General features: G+C 39.1%; 2 protein-coding genes across 3 annotated transcripts in view; both read left to right on the top strand.

The window, feature by feature from the left end:
• ZFYVE9 (zinc finger FYVE-type containing 9) overlaps positions 1-23146 on the top strand; it is a 201123-nt gene that overhangs the window by 93172 nt on the left and 84805 nt on the right. For both annotated transcript variants that reach the window (XM_024248413.3, XM_054554772.2), the window contains exon 5: positions 22587-22686. In XM_024248413.3, the coding sequence (XP_024104181.2) occupies positions 22587-22686 (100 nt within the window). The remainder of the gene's footprint in view (positions 1-22586; positions 22687-23146) is intronic.
• On the top strand, positions 6567-14069 carry LOC100450168 (anaphase-promoting complex subunit 10). The gene has a single exon (XM_054554795.2). It carries the CDS (start codon positions 12582-12584, stop codon positions 13137-13139), a length of 558 nt encoding a protein of 185 aa, XP_054410770.1. The 5' UTR covers positions 6567-12581; the 3' UTR covers positions 13140-14069.

The raw sequence follows: 23146 nt of genomic DNA, 5'->3' as shown, positions 1-23146 counted from the left end.
AATGTTGCCTGAAAAAAAGTGGGATTCTGTTAACAAAGGAGAAGGGGAAGTAGTGATATGTAGGATGAGTAAGTCTAGACGTCTAATGTACAACATGAGGACTATGCATAATAAAATCATACTATATTTGGGATTCGTGCAAAATGAGTAGATTTTAGTTCCTCTTGCCACAAAAATGGGTAACTAAGTGAGACAATAGATAGGTTGATTTGCTTCACTATAGTAACCTTTTTACTATCTGGATGTATCTCATAACATCATGTTGTATACCTTAAGTGTATACAACAAAATTTATTTTAAAAAAAAGAGAGGAGGAAAATGGTTCCTAGGTGGGCAGTCACTAAGTTTTACTAGAAGATCCTAGCACAAAAGAACCAAATTACAGGGAGCAGAAAGAAGCTAAAGCTGACACTGGGCTTGTTGGTCTCTGATTGCTAAAGTTTGAAGAAAATAATGTGTCTAATTCCTAAATATTTTCCAGTCTTCTTCTTGTTAGCTGAAGTACTATTTGTAGATTAGGTTCATCATTTTTATGTTGTTCTGTATTTTGCTTACTGTAACACTTTCTGAAATTTTTGCTTTCTTAAGTAAATAATGAAAACATTTTTGGTATAGGCCAGCACATCCAGTTATAGTGAGTAAATAGGTACCTTAGATGGATTCAGAAAGAAAATGATGCACAAAATGCATCATAAATTGCAAAATGGTTGGAATTTTTGCTGAGTGGAATTTGTGGAATTTATGAATTCATGGATTCATGTGGCTTATGGATTCATAATTTCATCTTTTTCCCTCATTTACCTTAGAGATGTTATAAGTATTAATGAGATAATATCTGTAAAAATCCTTGAGCTTCTCAGAAGAAAAGGGCTCATAAACATAGATACTAATTGGATTATGCTGGGAATGCAGCTAGAAAAATACCCCAAGCGATATGATTTTGTCAAATAATGTTATATATTGAAAAAAAGAAAGTTTGTTCCATTTCAGTAGAAATTAAGCATACATAGTAATTACTTAGTATTTATGGCTATATTCCCTTTACTGCAACAAGCATATATTGTGTCTAATATATAAAAGGTTCTAGGCTAGGTATTGGGGATTCAGAGGTATATAAATTGGAATTTATGATGTCATGGGAATCTTTTTTTTTTTTTGAGACAGAGTGTCTGTTGCCCAGGCTGGAGTGTATGGCGTGATCTCAGTTCACTGCAACCTCTGCCTCCTGGGCTCAGGTAATTCTCCTGCCTCAGCCTCCTGAGTAGCTGGGACCACAGGCATGTGCCACCGGGCCTGGCTAATTTTTGTATTTTTAGTAGAAGCAGGGTTTCACTATGTTGGCCAGGCTGGCCTGGAGCTCCTGACCTCAAGTGATCCACTTGCCTTGGCCTCCCAAAGTGCTGGGATTACAGACGTGAGCCACTGCGCCCGGCCGATCTACTGACTTTCTAATTATGATTTCATTTATGTCTTATCTTAGTTTATTATTTGTTTTTGCAATTCAGTTCCAAGCTTGATGAGGGTAAGGATTTTTTCTGCCTTGATTGCTGCTGTATCCTCAGCGCTAGAACATATGGGTGCTCAGTAGATATTTGTTAGATGAATTAAAAAGTAAGTGAATACTGTTTCTTAATGCAGCAGTACTTTTTTTTTTTTAAATCCAGTGCCTTCAATCTTTAGATGATGGTATCAAATTTAGATATATCGGGTGTAAGAACTTTGGAAAATATTTTAAATTAGTCATATGTATTGTTCCTACTTAAGAACAGATTCAAACCAAAATGTTTCTTTCCCTAGTTTCTTATGTACTGATGGGAACGAGTAGATATGAGAGTAGTAAGTAGCTGCTTTGGAATATTACATGGCAATTCACAGTTTCCCTCATACTTTGCATGAAAATCTATCTTGCCTTGTAATTGATATTGTGATTTTAGCCATCTGGCATGAAAAAAACAGAACCAACATTTAGATTAATCTTGGGTTCTAGTGAAGCTGAACCCAGGGAAATATTTTCCATTACACACCCTCCGAAAGGCTGTATTGGTTAAAAGTGGTCTCACCCATGTCATAGCACTTATCATGCAGTATTGTCTTTGTCTTTGTTCCCCATTAGGCTGTAAAGATCTTGAGATTGCGTCTGATTTGTCTTTGCATCCAGCATCCAGCACAAATAGCTGGCACCTACGAAGTACTCAATAAATGTTTGTTAATGAGTGAGTAAATGAATCTCAGATCATTGATTAATTCAACAAACACTGAGTGCCTGTTATTTGTCTGTCACTGTGCTGGGTGCTGAGCTTACACCAATGATGATGTGCTCCCTACCCTCATGATGTGTAAAGATTAGGCCAGTGACAAAAACCAGAAAAAAACAAAAACAAAACATGATTTGTGGCAAGGGCTATGAAGGAGATAAGGAGGGATAATATAAGAAATGGGGGTGGGAGAAGAAGGTATGAGAAGGCATCTGAGAAGTGACATAGATGACACATCAAGGTTGAGGAGTCAGTTCTTCAAAGAACAGAGAGAAAAATGCTACAGGAAGTAGAACAGCATGGACAAAGCCATTGAGGTTAAGAAGGCACCTATTCAACAAACTGAAGGAACTCCAGTATAGTGAGCGAGGGAAGAGTCACATAAAAAGAGATGGGAAAGCAGGTGGTGTGGCACAGGCCTGTTGTCCCAGCTACTCCATAGGCTGAGCATGTTATGATCATGCCTGCAAATAGCCACTGTACTCCAGCCAGAGTGACAGAGCTGAGACCCCATCTCCATTAAAAAAAAAAAAGGCTGATGAGGAAGTTAAGGAATAGATGATGTAGAGCTTTGCAGGTCATGTAAGGAGCACAATGGGAAGCCATGGGAATGAATGAGATTACCAAGGGAAGAGAATAGACTCAGGGCTGAGCCCTTGCGGTCAAGCAGAGGAGGACCCAGTACCGGTTGCCAAGGAGTGAGCGGAGAGGTAAATAGAAAACCAGGAAAATATGATCTCTTGCAAGTCAAAAGAGGAATGTAGTTTGTGAAAGGGGTTATCACCTATATAAAATACTGTCAGTAAGATATGGATAGGAAAGGGACCATTGGACTTGGCTGTAACAGGGTCATTGAAAAAAGCTGATTGAGTGGAGCAATGTATACAGAAGCCAGATGGGAATGGGTCGAAAGTGGAATATGAAGGGAGGAAATGGCTTTTTCAATAACTTTTGCCATGAAAACAGAAAAAAATTGTAGCAATTATTAGATGGAGGTGGTGGTTATGGATGCCTTTTTGAGGATGGAAAATACTGTTGTATTTATATAGTGGTATGGGTGATTCTCTAGAAGTTTTAGGAGAAAGGGAGGATTAAACAAAGGAAGAGAAAAATCCTTGAGAAGGCCAAAGGGATGGGATCTACAACATGTTGAGGATTTGCTCTTCAGTGGGTAGGGCCAGACAGAGGTTGGTTTATGAAGTTAGTGGTGAGAGCATGAAGAAATTTACACCTGGTTGGCTTATACTTCATATAGAAAATATAAACATTGTGAAGGGTGAAATAGGGGTAGATGATGAAGGTTTGAGGAGAGTGAGATACTTACATTGGAGAGGAAAAATAAAGCCTAATAGTGAATTGAAATTTCAAGAGCCCTTTGTGCTTGGCATCAAACTTTCAGTGAGTTAGATGAATTAAAAAATAATCTAGTCCAGTCCTGACTTAATGGGTTAGAATCAATATTTGTCCTTGGAGATATGGTGAAATTGTTATATTATCTTTGCGATACAAGCATTTTAGGTTGGAGAAGCAAGAAGAGTTCTGTAGGACCAGTCTGTGCTACTACCTGTCTACCTATTTCCATGTATTTGTTCTTTTTTAAAAAAATTAAAAAAAAATTTTAGCTGGATGCAGTGGCTCACGCCTGTAATCTCAGCACTTTGGGAGGCTGAGGCAGGTGGATAGCTTGAGATCATGAGTTCGAGACCAGCCTGGCTAATATGGTGAAACCCCATCTCTACTAAAAATGCAAAAATTAGCTGGGCGTGGTGGCAGGTGCCTGTAATGCCAGCTACTCAGGAGGCTGAGGCACGAGAATTATTTGAACCCAGGAGGCAGAGGTTGCAGTGAGCCGAGATCGAGATCACGCCATTGCACTCCAGCCTGGGCGACAGAGAGAGACAATGTCTCAAAAAAAAAAAAAAAAAAAAAAAATTATGGCATATTATTTGTTCTTTCATTCAATGAGCATTTACTTATTGCTTGATATTCTGTTTTTTACTAAAGAGAAGCAAAAAAAAAAAAAAAAAGGAAAAGAATGGGCCTCCTGGTAAAACATACCACTCATGTTTCTGTAGATGACTTAAAGATATGAAATGAGAAATGAACAGTTACAAAGCTGCAGATGCTCTGCAGTGGGAAGCAGATAGATTGTGGTGGTGGTGGTGGTTGTGAGGAGAATGAGATACTAATATTTATTGAGTGTTTATTGAGTGTTTACCATGTGCCAGGTGCTTTTCTAAATCCAGACTTACAGACTTTATTTAATACACATAACAACCCTATGAAGTAGCTAGCTACTGTTAAAATCCACATTTACAAGTGACAAAATAGGCCTAGAAAGATTAAGTAACTTGTTCAAAATCACACAGCCAGTAAGTGAAGTTACAATTCAAACGCAGGGACTTTGACTTCTAGAAACAAAAGGGAGCTAGCATTTGTTTAGTGCCTATTCTGTGCTTTATTTATTATCTAACTTAATCTTCCTGGTAAACCTGTGTGATAGTTGATGGTATCCCTAATTAACATTGAAGAAACTGATATGGTAGGACCCTGACACAGTCTTGCTAGCTGTATAACTCATGCTCTTTCCTATAAATAAAGTTGAGAGAATAAAACAAATAGGCTTCTTTATGGTGATTTTTATGTTATTTTCTTTGCATTTCTGAGAGAAATGTCTGCATTTATACCATAATTTTTATTTTTAATTTTTGGAGACAGGGTCTCACTCTGTCGCCCAGGCTGGAGTGTAGTGATGCAATCTCAACTCACTGCAGCCTCTACTTCCTGGGCCCAGGCAATTATCCCACCTCAGCCTCCTGAGCAGCTGCGACTACAGGCACACACCACCACACCCAGCTAATTTTTGTATTTTTTTGTAGAGACGGGATTTCGCCGTGTTGCCGGGGCTAGTCTCAAAACTCCTGGGCTCAACTGATACATCAGCCTTGGCCTCCCAAAGTGCTGGGATTACAGGTGTGAGCCACCATGCCTGGCCTTTATGCCATAATTTTTAAAACAAACGCCTTAAATACTATTTCAAAAAGAAAGATGAAAAATATCTAATATTTTATTAGATGTAAATTTTTATTTTGAATAGTTTTGTGTTAAATTAGTTGCAGTTTATTTTTGGGTAACTTGAGTTGAAGTCATTTTTGTTTAACATTTGAGAATTTAGATGTGAATAGAGAATAACCTTCATAAAATCTGAATTAGTAACACATTAAGACAAATAATGTTTTGGCTTATACCTTCAGAGATCAGTTTTCTTAAGGATTTTTTTTATCCTGTTTTTTTTTTCCTGGTTTTTTTGTTTTTTTGTTTTTTTGTTTTTTTTGAGACAAACTCTTGGTCTGTTGCCCAGGCTGGAGTGCAGTGGCATGCTGGTGGCTCACTGCAACCTTGACCTTCCAAGGTCAAGCAATCCTCCCACCTCAGCCTCCTGGGTAGCTGGGGCTACAAGCATATGCCACCACGTGTAACTAATTTTTTTTTTTTTTTTTTTTTGAGATGAAGTTTCACTCTCACTGCCCAGGCTGGAGTGCAGTAGCAAGATCTTGGCTCACTGCAACCTCTGCCTCCTGGGTTCAAGCGATTCTCCTGCCTCAGCCTCCTAAGTAGCAGGGATTACAGGCGCCTGTCACCACACCCGACTAATTTTTTTTATTTTTAGTAGAGACGGGGTTTCATCATGTTGGCCAGGCTGGTCTTGAGCTCCTGACCTCAGGTGATCCACCCACCTTTGCCTCCCAAAGTGTTGGGATTACAGGCGTAAGCCACTGCGCCCGGCCACTAATTTTTTAAAAAATTTAATGTTGCCTAGGCTGGTCTTGAAATCCTGGGCTCAAGGGATCCTCTTCGCCTCGGCCTCCCCAAGTGTTGGGATTATATGTGTGAGCCACTGCTCCTGGCTTCCTTTGATTTTAAAACATGGCCACTGGTTGGGCTCCTTGGGAAGCAGAAAGGTAGTAGGCCCTCACTCAGTACCAAATGTTATTAACAGATAACTTAGGTGCAAAGTGGGATAAAACACATGTAGCTAGAAAATGTTTGCACTAAGTTCATGCTATTTTTTGTTTTTTTGCATCTCTTCTCCTGAAAGCCATCTCCCTTTCAATATCTAGTCTGCTGATGCATTCTAAATACTAGTCACAATTTTTTATTGTAAAATATGCATAACATAAAATTTACCAGTGTATATGGGTTTGAGGGTATATGGTTCAGTGGTGTTAAATGCATTCACATTGTTGTACAACCATAACAACTATCTCCAGAACTTTTTGTTTTTTTTTTTTTTGAGACGGAGTCTTGCTTCATTGCCCAGGCTAGAGTGCAATGGCGCGATCTCGGCTCACTGCAACCTCTGCCTCCTGGGTTCAAGTGATTCTCCTGCCTCAGCCTCCCGAGTAGTTGGGATTACAAGCGCCCACCACCACGCCTGGCTAATTTTTGTATTTTTAGTAGAGACGGGGTTTCGCCATGTTAGGCTGGTCTTGAATTCCTGACCTCAGGTGATCTGTCCGTCTCGGCCTCCCAAAGTGCTTGGATTACAGGCATGAGCCACTGTGCCCGGCCATTTTTATCATCTCAAACTTAATAACTTCCCATCTTTCCTTGCCCCTAATGCCTGGTGACTTCTATTCTACTCTCTGTTTGTATGAATTTCACTATTCTAGGTACCTCATATAAGAGGGGTTATACAATATTTGTACCTTTGTGTCTATCTTCACATTTCATCCATGTTGTAGCATGTATTAGTCAGAAGGACAGAACCAATAGGATATGGAGATATATATATATATGACTTTAATAGGTAGGATATATGTATATATACAAGAGTTTATTAGGGAGAATCAACTCACATGGTTAGAAGGTGAATTCCAACAATAATCTATTGGCAAGCTCGGGAAAGAGAAGCTAGTGGTAGGGCTCAGCCCAAGTTTGAAAGCCTCAAAAGCAGGGAAACCAACAGTGCAGCCCTCAATCTGAGGCCTAAGGCCTGAGAGCCCCCAGGAGGCTGCTAGTGCAAGTCTCAGAATCCAGAGCCCAAAGAACCTGGAGTCTGATGTACATGGGCAGGAGGAGAGGATATAAGCATCTGGCAAGGAAAAAGAAAGCAAGCCAGAAGACTCAGCAAGCAGGCTTATCTTTGCTTCTTCTGCCTGCTTTGTTTTAGTGCACTGGCAGCTGATTGTATGGTGCCCACCCCCATTGAGAGTGGGTCTTCTTCTCCCAGTCCACTGACTCAAATGTCAGTCTCCTTTGGCAATACCCTCACGGACATACCCAGAAACAATACCAGCCATCTAGGCATTCCTCAATCCAGTCAAGTTGACACTTAATACTAATCATCACATAGCATGTATCAGAGTTTAATTCCTTTTTAAGTCTGAATATTTCATTGTATGTATGTACCACATTTTGTTAATTCATTTATCCATCAATGGACACTTCAGTTGTTTCCACCTCTTGGGTATTACCAATAATGCTACTATGAACATGGGTGTACAAGTGTCTGTTTGAGTCCCTGCTTTCAGTTCTTTGTGTATATACCCAGAAGTAGAATTGCTGGATTATATGGTAGTCCTGTGTTTAATTTCTTGATTAAGCACCATATTCTTTTTCCACTGCAGTTGCACAATTTTCCATTCCCGTCAACAATTCACAAGAGTTCCAGTTTCTCCACATCTTCTTTGGCTCTGTGTCCCCACCCAAATCTCATCTCGAATTGTAATCCCCATGTGTTGGGGGAGGGGCCTGGTAGGAGGTGATTGAATAGTGGGGGCAGATTTCCCCCTTGCTGTTCTCATAATAGTGAGTTCTTATGAGATCTGGTTGTTTGAAAGTCTGTGGCACTTTCCCCTTTGCATGCTCTCTCTCTCCTGCTCCACCGTGGTAAGATGTGCTTGCTTCCCCCTTTGCCTTTTGCTGTGATTGTAAATTTCCTGGGGCCTTCCAGTCATGCTCCCAGTTAAGTCTGTGGAACTGTGAGTCAGTGAAATCCCTTTTCTTCATAGATTATCCAGTCTCCAGTAGTTCTTCATAACAATGTGAAAACAGACTAATATACTTGTCAACACTTGTTTTCTATTGTTTTGATAATAGCCATATTAATAGGGGTGAAGTGGTATCTTGTGGTTTTGGTTTGTATTTCTCTAATGATTAGTGATGTTGAGCATCTTTTCATGTACTTACTGATCTCTATATTAAAAATCTTTGGAGAAATGTATATTCAGGTCTTTTGCCCATTTTTAAATTGGGTTGTGTTTTCTGTTGTTGAGTTTTAGAGCTCTTTATGTATAATTCTGGCTATCAGTCTCCTATCACATAAATGATTTGCAGATATTTTCTCTCATTCTTGGGTTTTTCACTCTGTTGTCCTTTGATGCACCAAAGTTTTTAATTTTGATGAACTCCAACTTACATTTTCTTTTGTTGCCTGTGCTTTTGGTGTCATATCAAAGAAATCATCTCCAAATTTGATGTCATGAAGTCTTTCCCTTATGTTTTCTTCTAAGTGTTTTGCAGTTTTAGTGCTTGCATTTAGGTCTTTTATCCATTTTGAGTTAATTTTTTATGTATAGTATTAGCTTAGTTTTATTCTTTTGAATGTGGATATCTGGTTTTCTCAGTACCATTTGTTGGAAAGACTGTTCTGTTCCTATGGAATGGTTTTGGCACTCTTGTCAAAACTAACTGGACCATATAAGTGAGAGTTTATTTCTGGGGTTTTTTCTATTCCATTGGTCTTTATATCTGTCTTTAATGTCAGTACCACACGGTTTTGATTACCATAGCTTCGTAGTAAGTTTTGAAACCACGGAATGTGAGTCCTCTGGGGTTGTTGTTTGTCAGGATTATTTTGGCTATTCTGGATCCCTTGAGATTCAGTTTGAATTTGAGAATGGATTTTTCTGTTTCTGCAGAAAACATGGTTGGGGTTTTGATAGAGATTGCGTTGAATCTGTAGATCACTATGGGCATTGTTGACATCTTAATAATAAGCCTTCTAGTCCATGAACATGGGATGTTTTTCCATTTATTTATATGTTCTTTAATTTCTTTTAGCAATCTTTTGTCTTTTGTAGTTTTCACTGTACAGTATTTTACCTCCTTGGTTAAGTTAATTTCTAGGTATTTTATTCTTTTTGATGCTATTGTAAATGGAATTGTTTCCTTAATTTCGTTTTTGGATAATTCATTATTAGTATGTAGAAATGCAATGGACTTTTTTGTTGATTTTGTATCCTGAAACTTTGCCGCATTTATTAGCTCTAACAGTTTTTGTGTGTTTGTGGGGAATCTTTAAGGTTTCCTAAATGTAGCATATATTGTCAGTATATAGAGATAATTTTACCTTTTACTTTCCAATTTGGATGCCTTTTATTTATTTTTAATTGCTCTGGCTAAATTTCCAATACTATGTTAAACAGACATGGCAAAAGTACATATCCTTGTCTTGTTTCTATCTTAAAGCAAAAGTTCTTTCAGTCTTTTTTTTTTTTTGAGACAGGGTCTCACTCTGTCACCCGGGCTTGAGTGCACTGCCATGATCTCAGCTCACCGCATCCTCAACCTCCTGGGCTCAAGGTATCCTCCCACCTCAGCCTCCCAAGTAGCTGGGACTAACAGGCATGCACCACCACACCTGGCTAATTTTTTTTTTATTTTTAGTAGACATGAGGTCTGCTGTGTTGCCCAGGCTGGTTCTGAATGCCTAGGCACAAGCAATCTGCCTGTCTTGGCCTCCCAAAGTGCTAGGATTACAGGTGTGAGTCACCATGCTTGGCCAGTTTTCAGTCGTTTTTTTTTTGTTGTTGTTTTTTGTTTGTTTGTTTTTTGTTTTTCTTTTTTGAGATGGAGTCTTGGCTCACTGCAACCTCTGCTTCTCGGGTTCAAGCGATTCTTCTTCTTCAGCCTCCTGAGTAGCTGGGATTACAGGCACATGCCGCCATGCCTGGCTAATTTTTGTATTTTTAGTAGAGACAGGGTTTCACCATGTTGGCCAGGCTAGCGTTAGGTCTTTTACCAGTGCATATGATGTTGGCTCTGGGTTTTTAATATATGGCCTTTATTATGCTGAGATAATTTACTTCTGTTACTAGGGCTTTTTAAAGTTTTTTTAAAATCATGAAAGAGTATTGAATTTTGTTAAATGCTTTTTCTGTATGAATTGAGAGGATCATTTGGGGTTTTTTGTTTCATTTTGTTCAGGTTATGTGATTACATTAATTGATTTTCATATGTTGAATTATCCTTGCATTCCAGTAATAAATATCACTTGGTCATGGTGTATAATTCTATTAATATGTTCAATTCAATTTGCTATTATTTTCTTGAGGATTTTTGTATCAATATACATTCATACAGAATATTGGTCTGTAGTTTTCTTATAATATGTTTGCCTTGTTTTGATATCAAGATAGTGCTGGCTTCACAGAATGAGTTAGGAAGTGTTTCCTCCTCTTCAATTTTTTGGAAGAGTTTGAGAAGGATTGGTGTTCTTTAAATGTTTGATAGAATTTGCCAGCAAAATCATCTGATCTAGGGCTTTACTTTGTTGGGAAGTTTTTGATTACTGATTCAGTCTCCCCACTAGTTATAGGTTTATTCAGATTTTCTGTTTATTACTGATTCAGTCTTGGTAGATTTTGTGTTTCTATAAGTTTATCCATTTAATCTAGGTGAGTCACATTTTTGTTGTAGCGCTGAGGCATTTTTTTTACAAAAAATTGGTACTCATATACATAAAGTAATATGAGCTTAAAATTCATACATTTACTTCATTTTTTAGCTTGACATTCTAGTAAATCTTTTGCTCCATTGATTTTTGGTTATGATAGAAGAAGATCTACCTGGATGATTTAAGAGCGTAATTTGTCAATGAGCACCTCTTATTTTCTCTTTATTGGCAATAGTGCTTACAGCTACTATTAATGCTGCTTTCCATTTTGTCGTTTCGGGTTCAAACATACCTCTATAATAGCCACCACTGAAGGCAGATTTTGGTAGACTTTGAAAATTTTGTTTTTTGTTGTTGTTGTTGTTGTTTGTTTTGGGGTTTTTTTGTTTTGTTTTGTTTTGTTTTGTTAGAGATGGAGTCTCGCTCTGTTGCCCAGGCTGGAGTGCGATAGCGTAATCTCAGCTCACCGCAACCTCTGCCTCCTGGGTTCAAGTGTTTCTCCTGCCTCATACTCCCAAGTAGCTGGGACTACAGGCGTATGCCACCACACTCGGCTAATTTTTTGTATTTTTAGTACAGACGGGGTTTTACCGTGTTAGCCAGGATGGTCTCGATCTCCTGAACTCATGATCCGCCCGCCTCGGCCTCTCAAAGTGCTGGGATTACAGGCATGAGCCACCACGCCTGGCTGAAAAATTTGTTTTACTTGAGGTTCCACATGCCTTATATAAGGGTTGCAAAACATAACAGCCTGTAAATCCTGCAGCAGCAATGGTCAATCCGACTGCTACCACTGTACTGGCCATGGCAGGGCTCCCCTGCTGCACCGGGAGCATGGCTCATCCCAGCCCAGAGGTTGCGGCCAACAATGACACACCTTTACCAGAGAGTGACACAGCCACCGATGGCAAGCATAATCCACTGGATTATAATTTTTTAAACAAGAGGATTATTTGAAAAACAGTCTAGGTGCGGTGGCTCACGCCTGTAATCCCAGCACTTTGGGAGGCCAAGGCAGGCAGATCACTTGAGCCCGGGAATTCTAGACCAGCCTGGGCATGGTGGCATGTGCCTATAGTCCCAGCTACTCAAGAGGATCACCTGAGCCCAGGGTGATCGAGGCTGCAGTGAGCTGTGCTCACACCACTGCACTCCAGCCTCGGTGACAGAGTGAGACCCTATCTCAAAAAAGAAAGAAAAACACAGTTGTTGTTGTATATCGAGTCTTAAATCAGTGCTTCCTCTGGCAGAGCAAATCGGAAGTTGGTTATACAGTGTCAACTGGCAAAGTGTCTTTATTATTTACAGCATCTACATTAGTTGTTAAAACCATCACATTTTCAATATATAAATGGGCAAAAAGATGTTTAGATGGGTTAGTAAACAATGGAGAAATATTTTAATTTACTAGATACTAAGAGGGAGAAATTAAAATTTTTAAAATTTTATGCCTATATAACAAAAAATAGAAAATGTTGATAGTATGATAGATAGTGAAATTGACACTGGCATATTTACACATTTAAAAAGCCACACGTGGGTCGCTGGGGAACCCAGGCTGTCCTAGGAAGCCGAGTGGGAGTGGCACAGAGCTGCTGGAAATCCTGAGAACCTGAGTTTTGGCAAGCAGCCAGAATATTTAAAAAATGACCACACCAAACAAGACACCTCCTGGTGCTGACCCTAAGCAGTTGGAAAGGACTGGAACAGTACGGGAAATTGGGTCACAAGCTGTTTGGTCACTCTCATCTTGCAAACCAGGATTTGGAGTGGATCAGTTACGAGATGACAATCTAGAAACTTATTGGCAATCAGATGGCTCCCAGCCTCATTTAGTGAACATCCAATTCAGAAGAAAAACAACAGTTAAGACATTATATATTTATGCAGACTACAAATCTGATGAAAGCTATACTCCAAGCAAGATTTCAGCCAAAGTAGGAAATAATTTTCACAACCTTCAAGAAATTTGGCAACTTGAATTGGTGGAACGAAGTGGCTGGATTCATATTCCCTTAACTGATAATCATAGGAAGCCAACTTGCACGTTAATGATACAGATTGCTGTTCTAGCCAGTCATCAGAATGGAAAAGACACCCATATGAGACAAATTAAAATATACACACCGGTAGAAGAGAGCACCATTGGTAAATTTCCTAGATGTACAACTGTAGATTTCATGATGTATTGTTCAATAAGGTGACTTTAAAATGATATGGAAGTCATTAAACGTATCTTTGTTTTATCCTGTCTTTAAATAGTATATCAGGTACCTTTATTGAAAAAAGCATCAGTTATTTGCAATTTTGTATATGTTTAAAAATATTTTATTGTAATTTTGATAAATTTGGGGCATATTATCTTTAACATGTAATAAAGGTCACATATTTTACATTACTAAAAAAAAAAAAAATAAAGCCATATGTGTGGCTGGGCGTGGTGGCTCACACCTGTAAATCCTAGCACTCTGGGAGGCCGAGGCAGGCAGATCGCTTGAGCCCAGGAGTTCAAGAGCAGTGTGGGCAACATGGCAAGACCTCATCTCTGCCAAACAAAAGGGGACGTTTGTTGCAATTTTTTGAGCTAATGATTCCTTTTTTGAGTAAATAATTCTTAAAACAAATGCAGTAAACAAAAAGATGTATATTTTAGTGTTACTAAATAGCAAATGCATTTAAAGTAATTTGTGTCCAAAATTGGATAATGGGCCAGGTATGGTGGCTCATTCCTGTAATCCCAGCCCTTTGGGAGGCCAAGGTGAGAGGATCACTTGAGCTCGGGAGTTCGAGACCAGCCCAGGTAACGTAGTGAGACCTCATCTCTACTAAAAATTAAAAAATGGCTGGATGTGGTGGTACATGCCTGTAGTCCTAGCTACTTGGGAGGCTGAGGTGGAAGGACTCCTTGAGCGTAGGAGTTCGAGACCACCCTGGGCAACATAACATCTCTGCTAAAAATTAAAAAATAGCTGGATATGGTAGGGCATGTCTGTAGTCCCAGCTACTTGGGAGGCTGAGTTGGGAGGATCAGTTGAACCCAGGAGGTCGAAGCTGCAGTGAGCCGTGATTGTGCCAGTACACTTCAGCCTGGGTGATAAACGAGACCATGTCTCAAAAAAAAAAAAAAAAAAAGGTTAATGGTAAGTTAAATACAATACATACATTTGCTTCAGCCATTAAAAATTATTACAAGGCAGTGTGGAAAATGCTTATGATGGCATATGAATAGAATAGAATGCAAGCTTATGCTTTGTTTACAATTAAATTATTCTTGGGCATAAAAACAGATATGTCTGAAGGAAACATATTTTTAAAAAGTAATTTTAGGGCCAGGTACGGTGGCTCACGTCTGTAATCCCAGCACTTTGGGAGGCCGAGGCGGGCGGATCACCAGAGGTCGGGAGTTCAAGAGCAGCCTGACCAACCTATGGAGAAACCCTGACTCTACTAAAAATACAAAATTAGCTGGGCATGGTGGCACATGCCTGTAGTCCCAGCTACTCGGGGGGGTGAGGCAGGAGAATCGCTTGAACCTGGGAGGCGGTGGTTGCGGTGAGCCGAGATTGCACCATTGCACTCCAACCTGGGCAACAAGAGCAAAACCATCTCAAAAAAAAAAAAAAAAAGTAATTTTAGGCTGGACGCAGTGGTTCATGCCTGTAATCCCAGCACTTTGGGAGGCCGAGGCAGGTGAATCACCTGAGGTCAGGAGTTCAAGACTAGCTTGGGCAATGTGGCAAAACTCCATCTTTATTAAAAATACTAAAATTAGCTGGGTATTGCGGTGTGTACCTGTAGTCCCAGTTACTTGGGAGGTCGCAGTGAGCCGAGATTGTGTCACTGCACTCTAGTCTGGGTAACAGAGAAAGACTGTGACTCAAAAAAAAATTTTTTTTTAATTCATTGAGTTTGAGCTATTTTGCTTTTTTCTTTCTTTTCTTTTCTTTCTTTCTTTCTTACTTTTCTTTTCTTTTTTTCTTTCTTTTTTGTTTGAGATGGAGTCTCGCTCTGTCTTCCAGGCTGGAGTGCAATGGCGTGATCTCGGCTCACTGCAATCTCCACCTCCTGGATTCAAGTAATTCTCCTGCCTCAGCCTCCCAAGTAGCTGAGATAACAGGCACATGCCACCACCACACCTAGCTAATTTTTGTATTTTTAGTAGAGACAGGGTTTTACCATGTTGGTCAGGCTGGTCTTGAACTCCTGACCTTGTGATCTGTCTGCGTCGGCCTCCCAAAGTGCTGGGATTACAGGCGTGAGCCACCACCCCCGGCTCTTTTTTTTTTCTTTTTTGAGACAGTTTTGCTCTTGTCGCTCAGGCTGGAGTGCAGTGGCACAACCTTAGCTCACTGCAACCTCTGCTTCCCTTCCCAGGTTTAAGCAATTTTCTTTGCCTCAGCCTCTCAAGTAGCTGGGATTACAGGCATGTGCCACCACGCTCAGCAAATTTGTATATTTTTAGTAGAGATGGGGTTTCACCATGTTCGCTGGGCTGGTACAGCCTCAGTTGGATATAATATTGAAAGTCTGAATTAGAGATCTCTTTTAACCCTTTCTGTAATGGACACTTAAAATGACTCTGATAATTATTATTGTTTTCTCTTAATTTTAGACAGAGGCAAGGGTCTGGATTTGTTTGAACTGCTTTAGATCTTATAATACTGATTTTTGCTATGTGCTAATAAGTGGAGGGATAAAGTACTCTTTTGCATTTGACAGTTTTTATAAGTTGTTACTTTCACTGGTCTTTGTGAACAGCTGGACATTGGTCAGTTCTATGCACTCTCCTCTCCTGTTTTTATTATTCTCACATCACAGTTATTTTTGTCATAATTATAGGGCTTTTTGAAGACCTGGGACATCATTTTTTGCATTTTCTAATTTGGAAAGAAATAAGTGAGCATTTGATGATTTGAATTTTCAAGAATTGCAAAGGAATAAGTCTTATTCACACTGTAAGAGGATATAAATAGGCACAAAGTGGTACTTTGAATATAAAGCATGTTCACAGATTTAGCAATAGGATTTGTTGTGTGGAAAGCCTGCAGTGGGAAATTTTGAAAGGAAAGGGAAATAAGAAAGGTACCAACATACATTTAGAACCTATTATATGCTACATTTTATACATATAATCTCATTTAATCTTCATAAAAGCCGTATGAAGGGAATACTGTATTAGCATTTCTATTTTACATGTGAGAAAAACTAAGACCTAGAGAGTTTAAATTATTCCCATAAGGTCATCTGACTAGAGAATAATCAAGTTGAAATAGGAACACAGAAGTGCCACATTAAAGAAAATTACATATAAACACACAAATGGAACCTTTTAACCAGTACTTAGCTGGAACATCATATAGAATATATATTATAAATTACCTTACTTTGTCTCTTTACGCTTAGGCAGGTCATAAAGATCCTGCCATATGATGTCAGCTGTAACCATTAGACATACAAATCTTGAGGTCATTCTTATAAACAGATTAAAATGTGTTGTTGCAAAAGTTGAATGGCTCTAGATTATTTTCTGAATTTGGATATGAATCATACAGTCCTTCCCCAAAAAGTTTACATTAATGTTTGTTTCTCCGTTCATACATTTATGTATTTATGTATTTATTTATTTTTTTGAGACGGGGTTTCGCTCTTATCTCCCAGACTGGAATGCTGTGGCGCGATCTCTGCTCACTGCAACCTCCACCTCTTGGGTTCATGTGATTCTCCTGCTTCAGCCTCCTGAGTAGCTGGGATTATAGGCGCCTGCCACCACTCCTGGCTAATTTTTGTATTTTTAGTAGAGATGGGGTTTCACCATATTTGACCCGGCTGGTCTTGAACTCCTGACCTCAGGTGATCCACCTGCCTTGGCCTCCCAAAGTGCTGGGATTACACACATAAGCCACTGCACCCAGTCCCAGTCATACATTTATTTATGCAATAACTTTACTTTTCAAGGAAGCAATAAGCAAATATTTACTGAGTACTATGTTTCAGACACAACATTGAAGATACCAGTATTAAAAATAATTTAGCTCATTATTCCATGGAGTTTACATTCTAGTGTGGGGAAATGGAGAATAAGTTCAATCAGTGCAGTAGATTGTGTTGGGATAATAAAGATATATGGCATATGGTAAGATATTTCAGCAGTATAATTTAAGTTCAGGTGTGCAAATATGTAATTCTCTTAATTTTTAGAACTGACTACTTTTTTACACTAAGCCTGTAGCTTAGAGAACTGGGGAAGGTACTTAGATGGTATATGGAATATAGTGGGGTATTTTTAGTTGTCAGAATGACTGAGGTTGCTACTGGCATTTAGCAACCTGTGCATACGAAGACTGCTAAACATCTTGCTATGCCCAGGACAGTACTGTCCTGTGAAGAACTGGCCCACCTAAAATGCCAAGAGTGCCCCTGTTGAGAAGCACTGACTAACCTGGCTCATGGTAGACAATTTCATCTTGATCTTTTTAGGCAAATTGACTATTATCCAGTAATTTCAAATTCAGGATTATTAAACTATTCCAAACCTGGCTCAAATCTCTTAGATTCTGCCCATCTCCTCTGTGATACTAATTCTTATGACCTATGAATCTCACTACATCATAGTCTGGCTTTGAAGAGTCATCTACTTTTCTAGCTAACTCCTGTGCTTTCCTCTAATCCCATTGGAAACGTAAAGGATCTCTCTATATTGTTCTTCAGCCTGTGGGATATTGAGAAAGATGGGTATTCTTGGGTTCTTCTGTGTTTACTCCATTTGCTGCTCCCTTGCTTGCTTTTTTTTTTTTTTAAGATATTTTGTTTTTTCTTAAAAAATCATTCTTATTTGAGATTATTGTCCCAAAGCCTAACTCACTGCTTCTGAATGTTCCCAACTATATTAGTTTGCTAGAGTTAGCAAAATACCACAAATTGGGCAGCTTAAGCAGAAATTTATTATCTCACAGTTATTAGAAGTCTGAAATTAAGGTGATAGCAGGGTTGGTTCCTCCTGGGGGCTGTATGGAAAAGATCTCTTCCGTGTCTTTCTCCTTGGTTTATAGATGGACATCTTCATGTTCATATGGTGTTCTTCTTGTGTGTATACCTGTGTCCATATTTGCCTCTTTTATAAGGGTATCAGTCATGTTGGATTAGGAGACTACCCTAATCACTTCATTTTGATTACCTCTGTAGGGACCCTATCTTCAAATAAGGTCACATTGTAAGGTGTTAGGAGTTAAGACTTCAACTTAAGTATTTGTGGGGGATACAGTTCAACCCATAAAAGCAACTAATTTATTTTTTATTTTTTTCTAATTTAAAAAGTACAGAAAAAACTAATCAAAATAAAATAAAAATATCTCAATACAACATTTAAAAAATTATATAAAGTAAAAGGAGAGAAAAAGATAGCCAGCTGTGGTGGCTCATGCCTGTAATCCCAGCACTTTGGGAGGCCCAGGTGGGCAGATCACTTGAGGTCAGAAGTTCGAGACCAGCCTGGCCAACATGGCGAAGCCCTGTCTCTACTAAAAAAAAAAAAAAAAAAAAAAAATCGCTGGGCATGGTGGTGCACACCTGTAATCCCAGCTGTTCAGGAGGTTGAAGCACCAGAACCGCTTGAACCTGGGAGGCAGAGGTTGCAGTGAGCTGAAATGGTGCCACTGCATTCCAGCCTGGGTGACACAGCAAGACTGTGTCTAAAAATAAAAAAGAAAAAGGCCCACTTCCATTCCAATCTCATCCTCCAACTTGACTATATTTTTCTTTTCCGTGTCAATCAGTACATACAGAACTATCTCATTCTTTTTATGGGAACGGGATTCCATTTTATGGGTATACTGCAGTTTAGCTGTTACACTACTGATGAACACTTGGGTTGTGTACAACTTTTATTATAAACAATATGGAGATAATTCTTGTGTAGATCTCTTTGCACATGTGGACGTTTTCAGTAGGGTAAAATTTTAAAACTGTGTGCTGAGTCATACTGAATAAACACAATTTTAAAAGATACTGTCAAATTAACCTACCAGCGTTTATTACTACCAGCAGAATACGAGAGCTATACCCTCACCACCGTTAGATATTATCAGTGTTTAAAAAAAATCTTTGCTAGTCTCATAGTAAAAACATACCTCATTGTTTTATTTTGTCATGAGTGGTATTTACTATATCTGTTGCCCATTTTATTTATTTTTTCTGGGTATTTACCAATGTGTGTTCTTTGCCTTATTTCCTTGGAGGTATTTGTTGGTTATTGAAGCTCATGTTTTTATCATAAATTAATTTTTTTGTAATAATTGCAGTAGCTCATTAAGTTTCCCAAATCCAATCTTATTCTCCTCCTTTTTTTTCCGCCTACACTGTGGCCATACAGATCTGATCATGTCTTTCTCTTTGATTAAAACGCTTAAGTGGGGGCTGGGCACGATGGTTCACGTCTGTAATCCCAGCACTTTGGGAGGCTGAGCCGGGCAGATCACCTGAGGTCAGGAGTTTGAGACCAGCCTGACCAACATGGTGAAACCCCGTCTCTACTAAAAATATAAAAATTAGCTGGGCATGGTGGCACACACCTGTAATCTCAGCTACTTGGGAGGCTGAAGCAGAAGAATGGCTTGAACCCTGGAGGTGGAGGTTGCAATGAGCTGAGATCACACCATTGCACTCCAGCCTGGGCGACAGAGCAAGACTCTATCTCAAAGAAAAAAAAATGCTTAAGGGCTTTCCCATTGCTCTATTAAAAAGGTCAAAACAGATCCTACAGAGCCTTTGCTTGGTCTGCCCTCAGCTTTTTCCATGCATCCCTTAACTCTTGGGGCCTCAAGCCATATTAACTTTTTTTAGTTATTTGGTGGGTCCATGCTTCTTCCCCTAATAGGAACTGTGTACATACTATTTCCTCTACTATTACTGTCTCTTCTTGGCACCTCTTTGTGCACAGAAAACTCTTACCCATCCTTCAAATTTGATGTCTTGTCATTTCCTAAATCTTCCCTGACCTTGCCAATCTAGGCTAGAGCCTAGATTACATAATCTTATTTCACCATTTACCACTTTTGAAACACATGATTTTATATTCACTTGTATGGTTTTTCTTTTTCTTTTTCTTTTCTTTTCTTTCTTCCTTTTTTTTTTTTTAAGACAGGGTTTTGCTATGTTACCCAGACAGGAGTGCAGTGGCTATTCACAAGTGCAGTCATAGTGTAGTGTGTCTGCAAACTCCTGGCTTCAAGCCATCTTCCTGCCTCAGCCTCCCATGTAGCTGGGACAATAGGTGTACTCCTCTATGCCCAGCCTTGTATTATTATTTGATTTTAGGTAGGTTATAACCTGAAACCCTTGCACTAAATTGCATTGCATGAAGGCAAGGACCATGTCTGTTTTGTTTTCTGCCACATCTCCATTGGGTAGCTTGGTGCCCAGTACATAGTAAGAGTTCATATATTTGTGGAATAAATGAGTGAATGATGGATTCTTGGTTTTGTCTCTTTATTAGAAAGGTTATTGAAGGATTTTAAGAAATTTAACATTATTAGATTTTTTTAGAAAGTTCAGTCTTTGTTTGGAAGATTAATTGGAAAGGCAGATGTGAAGATTAGGAGAACAGTTAGGTTATCATCATGATTGTTTAGTCCTCAGATAATAACAGCCTGAACAGAGGCAGCAATGTTAGAGATAGGAGAAGATGTGATTTTGGAAGAACAATTTCAGAGGAAAAACTAACAGGACTTAATGACTGACTGGATGTCGTCATGGCGAGGGAGAAGGAAAAGTCAAGACTCAAAATTTACATGAAATATGTAATTTAGTATGAAGTAGTATTACAGAGTAGTTAGCTACAGAGCCGTTGCAGTCATACAGATTAATCATGTAATTTACTAGCTGTATGACCCTGGTAATTTTACTTAATGTCTTAGTCCATTCGGGCTGCTATAACAAAATACCATAGACTGGATGGCTTATAAATAACAGAGATTTACTTGTTACAGTCTGGAGCCTGGTAAGTCCAAGATCAAGGCAATGGCAGGTTTGGTATCTGGTGAGGGCCTGCTTCCTTATAGACAGCTGTGTTCTCACTCTAACTTCACAGGGCAGAAGGGTGAGGAGTCTCTCTCAGGCTTCTTTTATAGGGCACTAATCCCATATGCCCCACTACCTAATACCATCACTTTTGGGGTTAAGATTTCAACATATGAGTTTTGGAACATTCATCTGTTTACCTAACTGCTAATTGTAAATGAGTGCCTTCATGGAATTTTTGAGGTTAAATGTAACACATGTAAAGTGCCTAGTAGTCATATAGTTTGCTGTGAACTTGAGGAAGTCATTTAACCATCTAAACTCAGTTTCTTCTGGTAGAAAATAAGGATAATATGTATACCCTTTGTTCTCCCTATATCACAAGGATATCTCCCTATATCACATTTAAGAATGTCTTGCCCTATAAAAATTGTAAACTGATTACAGTCATAGTAACTAGATATTAATTATACATAGAAGGATGGGAGATATCGAGCTTAACTTAGACTTTAATATGACCCCTCATCTCTTGGTTCAACTTTGTAAGGTATTGGATGCTTCTTGGCTGTAAAAAGTGAAGAAGTAGAATTTATCCTACTGAGTGGGAACAGGCTTTTGCCACTGTAAGGCTCTATGTGGTAAATGACTGATGAGTTCTCAAGAAAATAAATCTGGCCGGGTGTGGTGGCTCACGCCTGTAATCCCAGCACTTTGGGAGGCCGAGGTGGGTGGATCACTTGAGTTCAGGAGTTTGAGACTAGCCTGGCCAACATGGCGAAACCCTCTCTTCTAATAATACGAAAAAAAATTAGCCAGGCGTGGTGGCTTACACTTGAAGTCCCAGCTACTCAGGAGGCTCAGGCAGAAGAATCACTTGAACCCAGGAGGTGGAGGTTGCAGCAGTGAATCAAGATCGCACCACTGCACTCCAGCCTGGGCCACAGAGTCAAATTGTGTCTCAAAAAAAAAAAAAAGAAATCTTAACAGGAACAAAGGAGATTGTTGTTGCCTGGTGTAGAAGGGAGAAGGAAGTGAGATTACCAGGAACCAAGCCCAGAAGGTGGAAATTGGCATGGCAGATCTTGATTGCCTGCTGTGATTTCCTGTAGCTAAAGCAGTGCATATGTTTATGATTGAGTTGTATATATCGACCCTTGGCCTTCATAGCAAAAACAGTGAAAACAGCTGGTATAGTTATTATTCCACATATAAGGATAGTAACAAACAGAAGTTAAAACACAGAAATTCCAATCTTTGTTTATTTCATCCTGCTATAATTCCTTTCCAGACGGAAATAGCAGATGTAACTATCTTTCAATACCCATGTTAGGTGATTGTGTGTATAGAAATCTTGCCTAAGGGTAATTCAGGTGGTTTTTTCCCCACTGCTGTATATTTGCCATGTGATCTTAGCTAAGATTTTTATTTTCAGCCAACGTTTCCCATTTCTTTATTGTTGACAGACTTGTAATCTCACTCTTGCTTTTGAATTACCCAACTTCCTGAACTACATTTTCTTTGAAACTTTAGTATTGTAGTTTAATAAGGTTCGCTGACAATCAGTATTTGTCAATATTGGTTCACTCTCTTTGCATGGTAATCCCAAGTAAATTTTGTGTGTTGTTTTCCCCCCACAGGTTTTCTGTGCTTCCTGCTGTAGCCTGAAATGTAAACTGTTATACATGGACAGAAAGGAAGCTAGAGTGTGCGTAATCTGCCATTCAGTGCTAATGAATGGTAAGTATTAAAACAGGTTGATTTCATAGTTATTGAGACAGAACAAGGGAATTCCGATGAGAAGACTTTTTTCCCCTGCCTTTCTTTACAAGTTGCTCGCCTTCTCAAATGTCATAAATTTAACTGAAAATATTTAGCTAAATTTCCATGTTTTGAAAGTATCTTAGCATTTCAGAATTCCTGTGCCTAATTTAACGAATAAATGCTAAAGCCAGGTAAGTTTTGCAGGAATAATGGAAGTTCTTTGGAAATCTGGTGCGAGGTAGTTATTTGTGTTCCTATAAAATAACCAGGGTGAGGTGGGAATGGGGAGCTTTTGATCACCAGGTGATGAGATGTTAAAACTGGGCTGAGATTTTCCTTTTAAGAGAAGCCATCTCTTTCTAAGGAACAACTTAATAACTTAGCATGCGTTCTTATCAACACCTTGTTTCATTCATCTTGTTGAAAATAACTATTT

The sequence above is a fragment of the Pongo abelii genome, chromosome 1, assembly GCF_028885655.2.
Source record: "Pongo abelii isolate AG06213 chromosome 1, NHGRI_mPonAbe1-v2.0_pri, whole genome shotgun sequence".
Classification (NCBI taxonomy): Eukaryota; Metazoa; Chordata; class Mammalia; order Primates; family Hominidae; genus Pongo; species Pongo abelii.
This window is presented reverse-complemented; position numbering and strand designations above follow the sequence as displayed.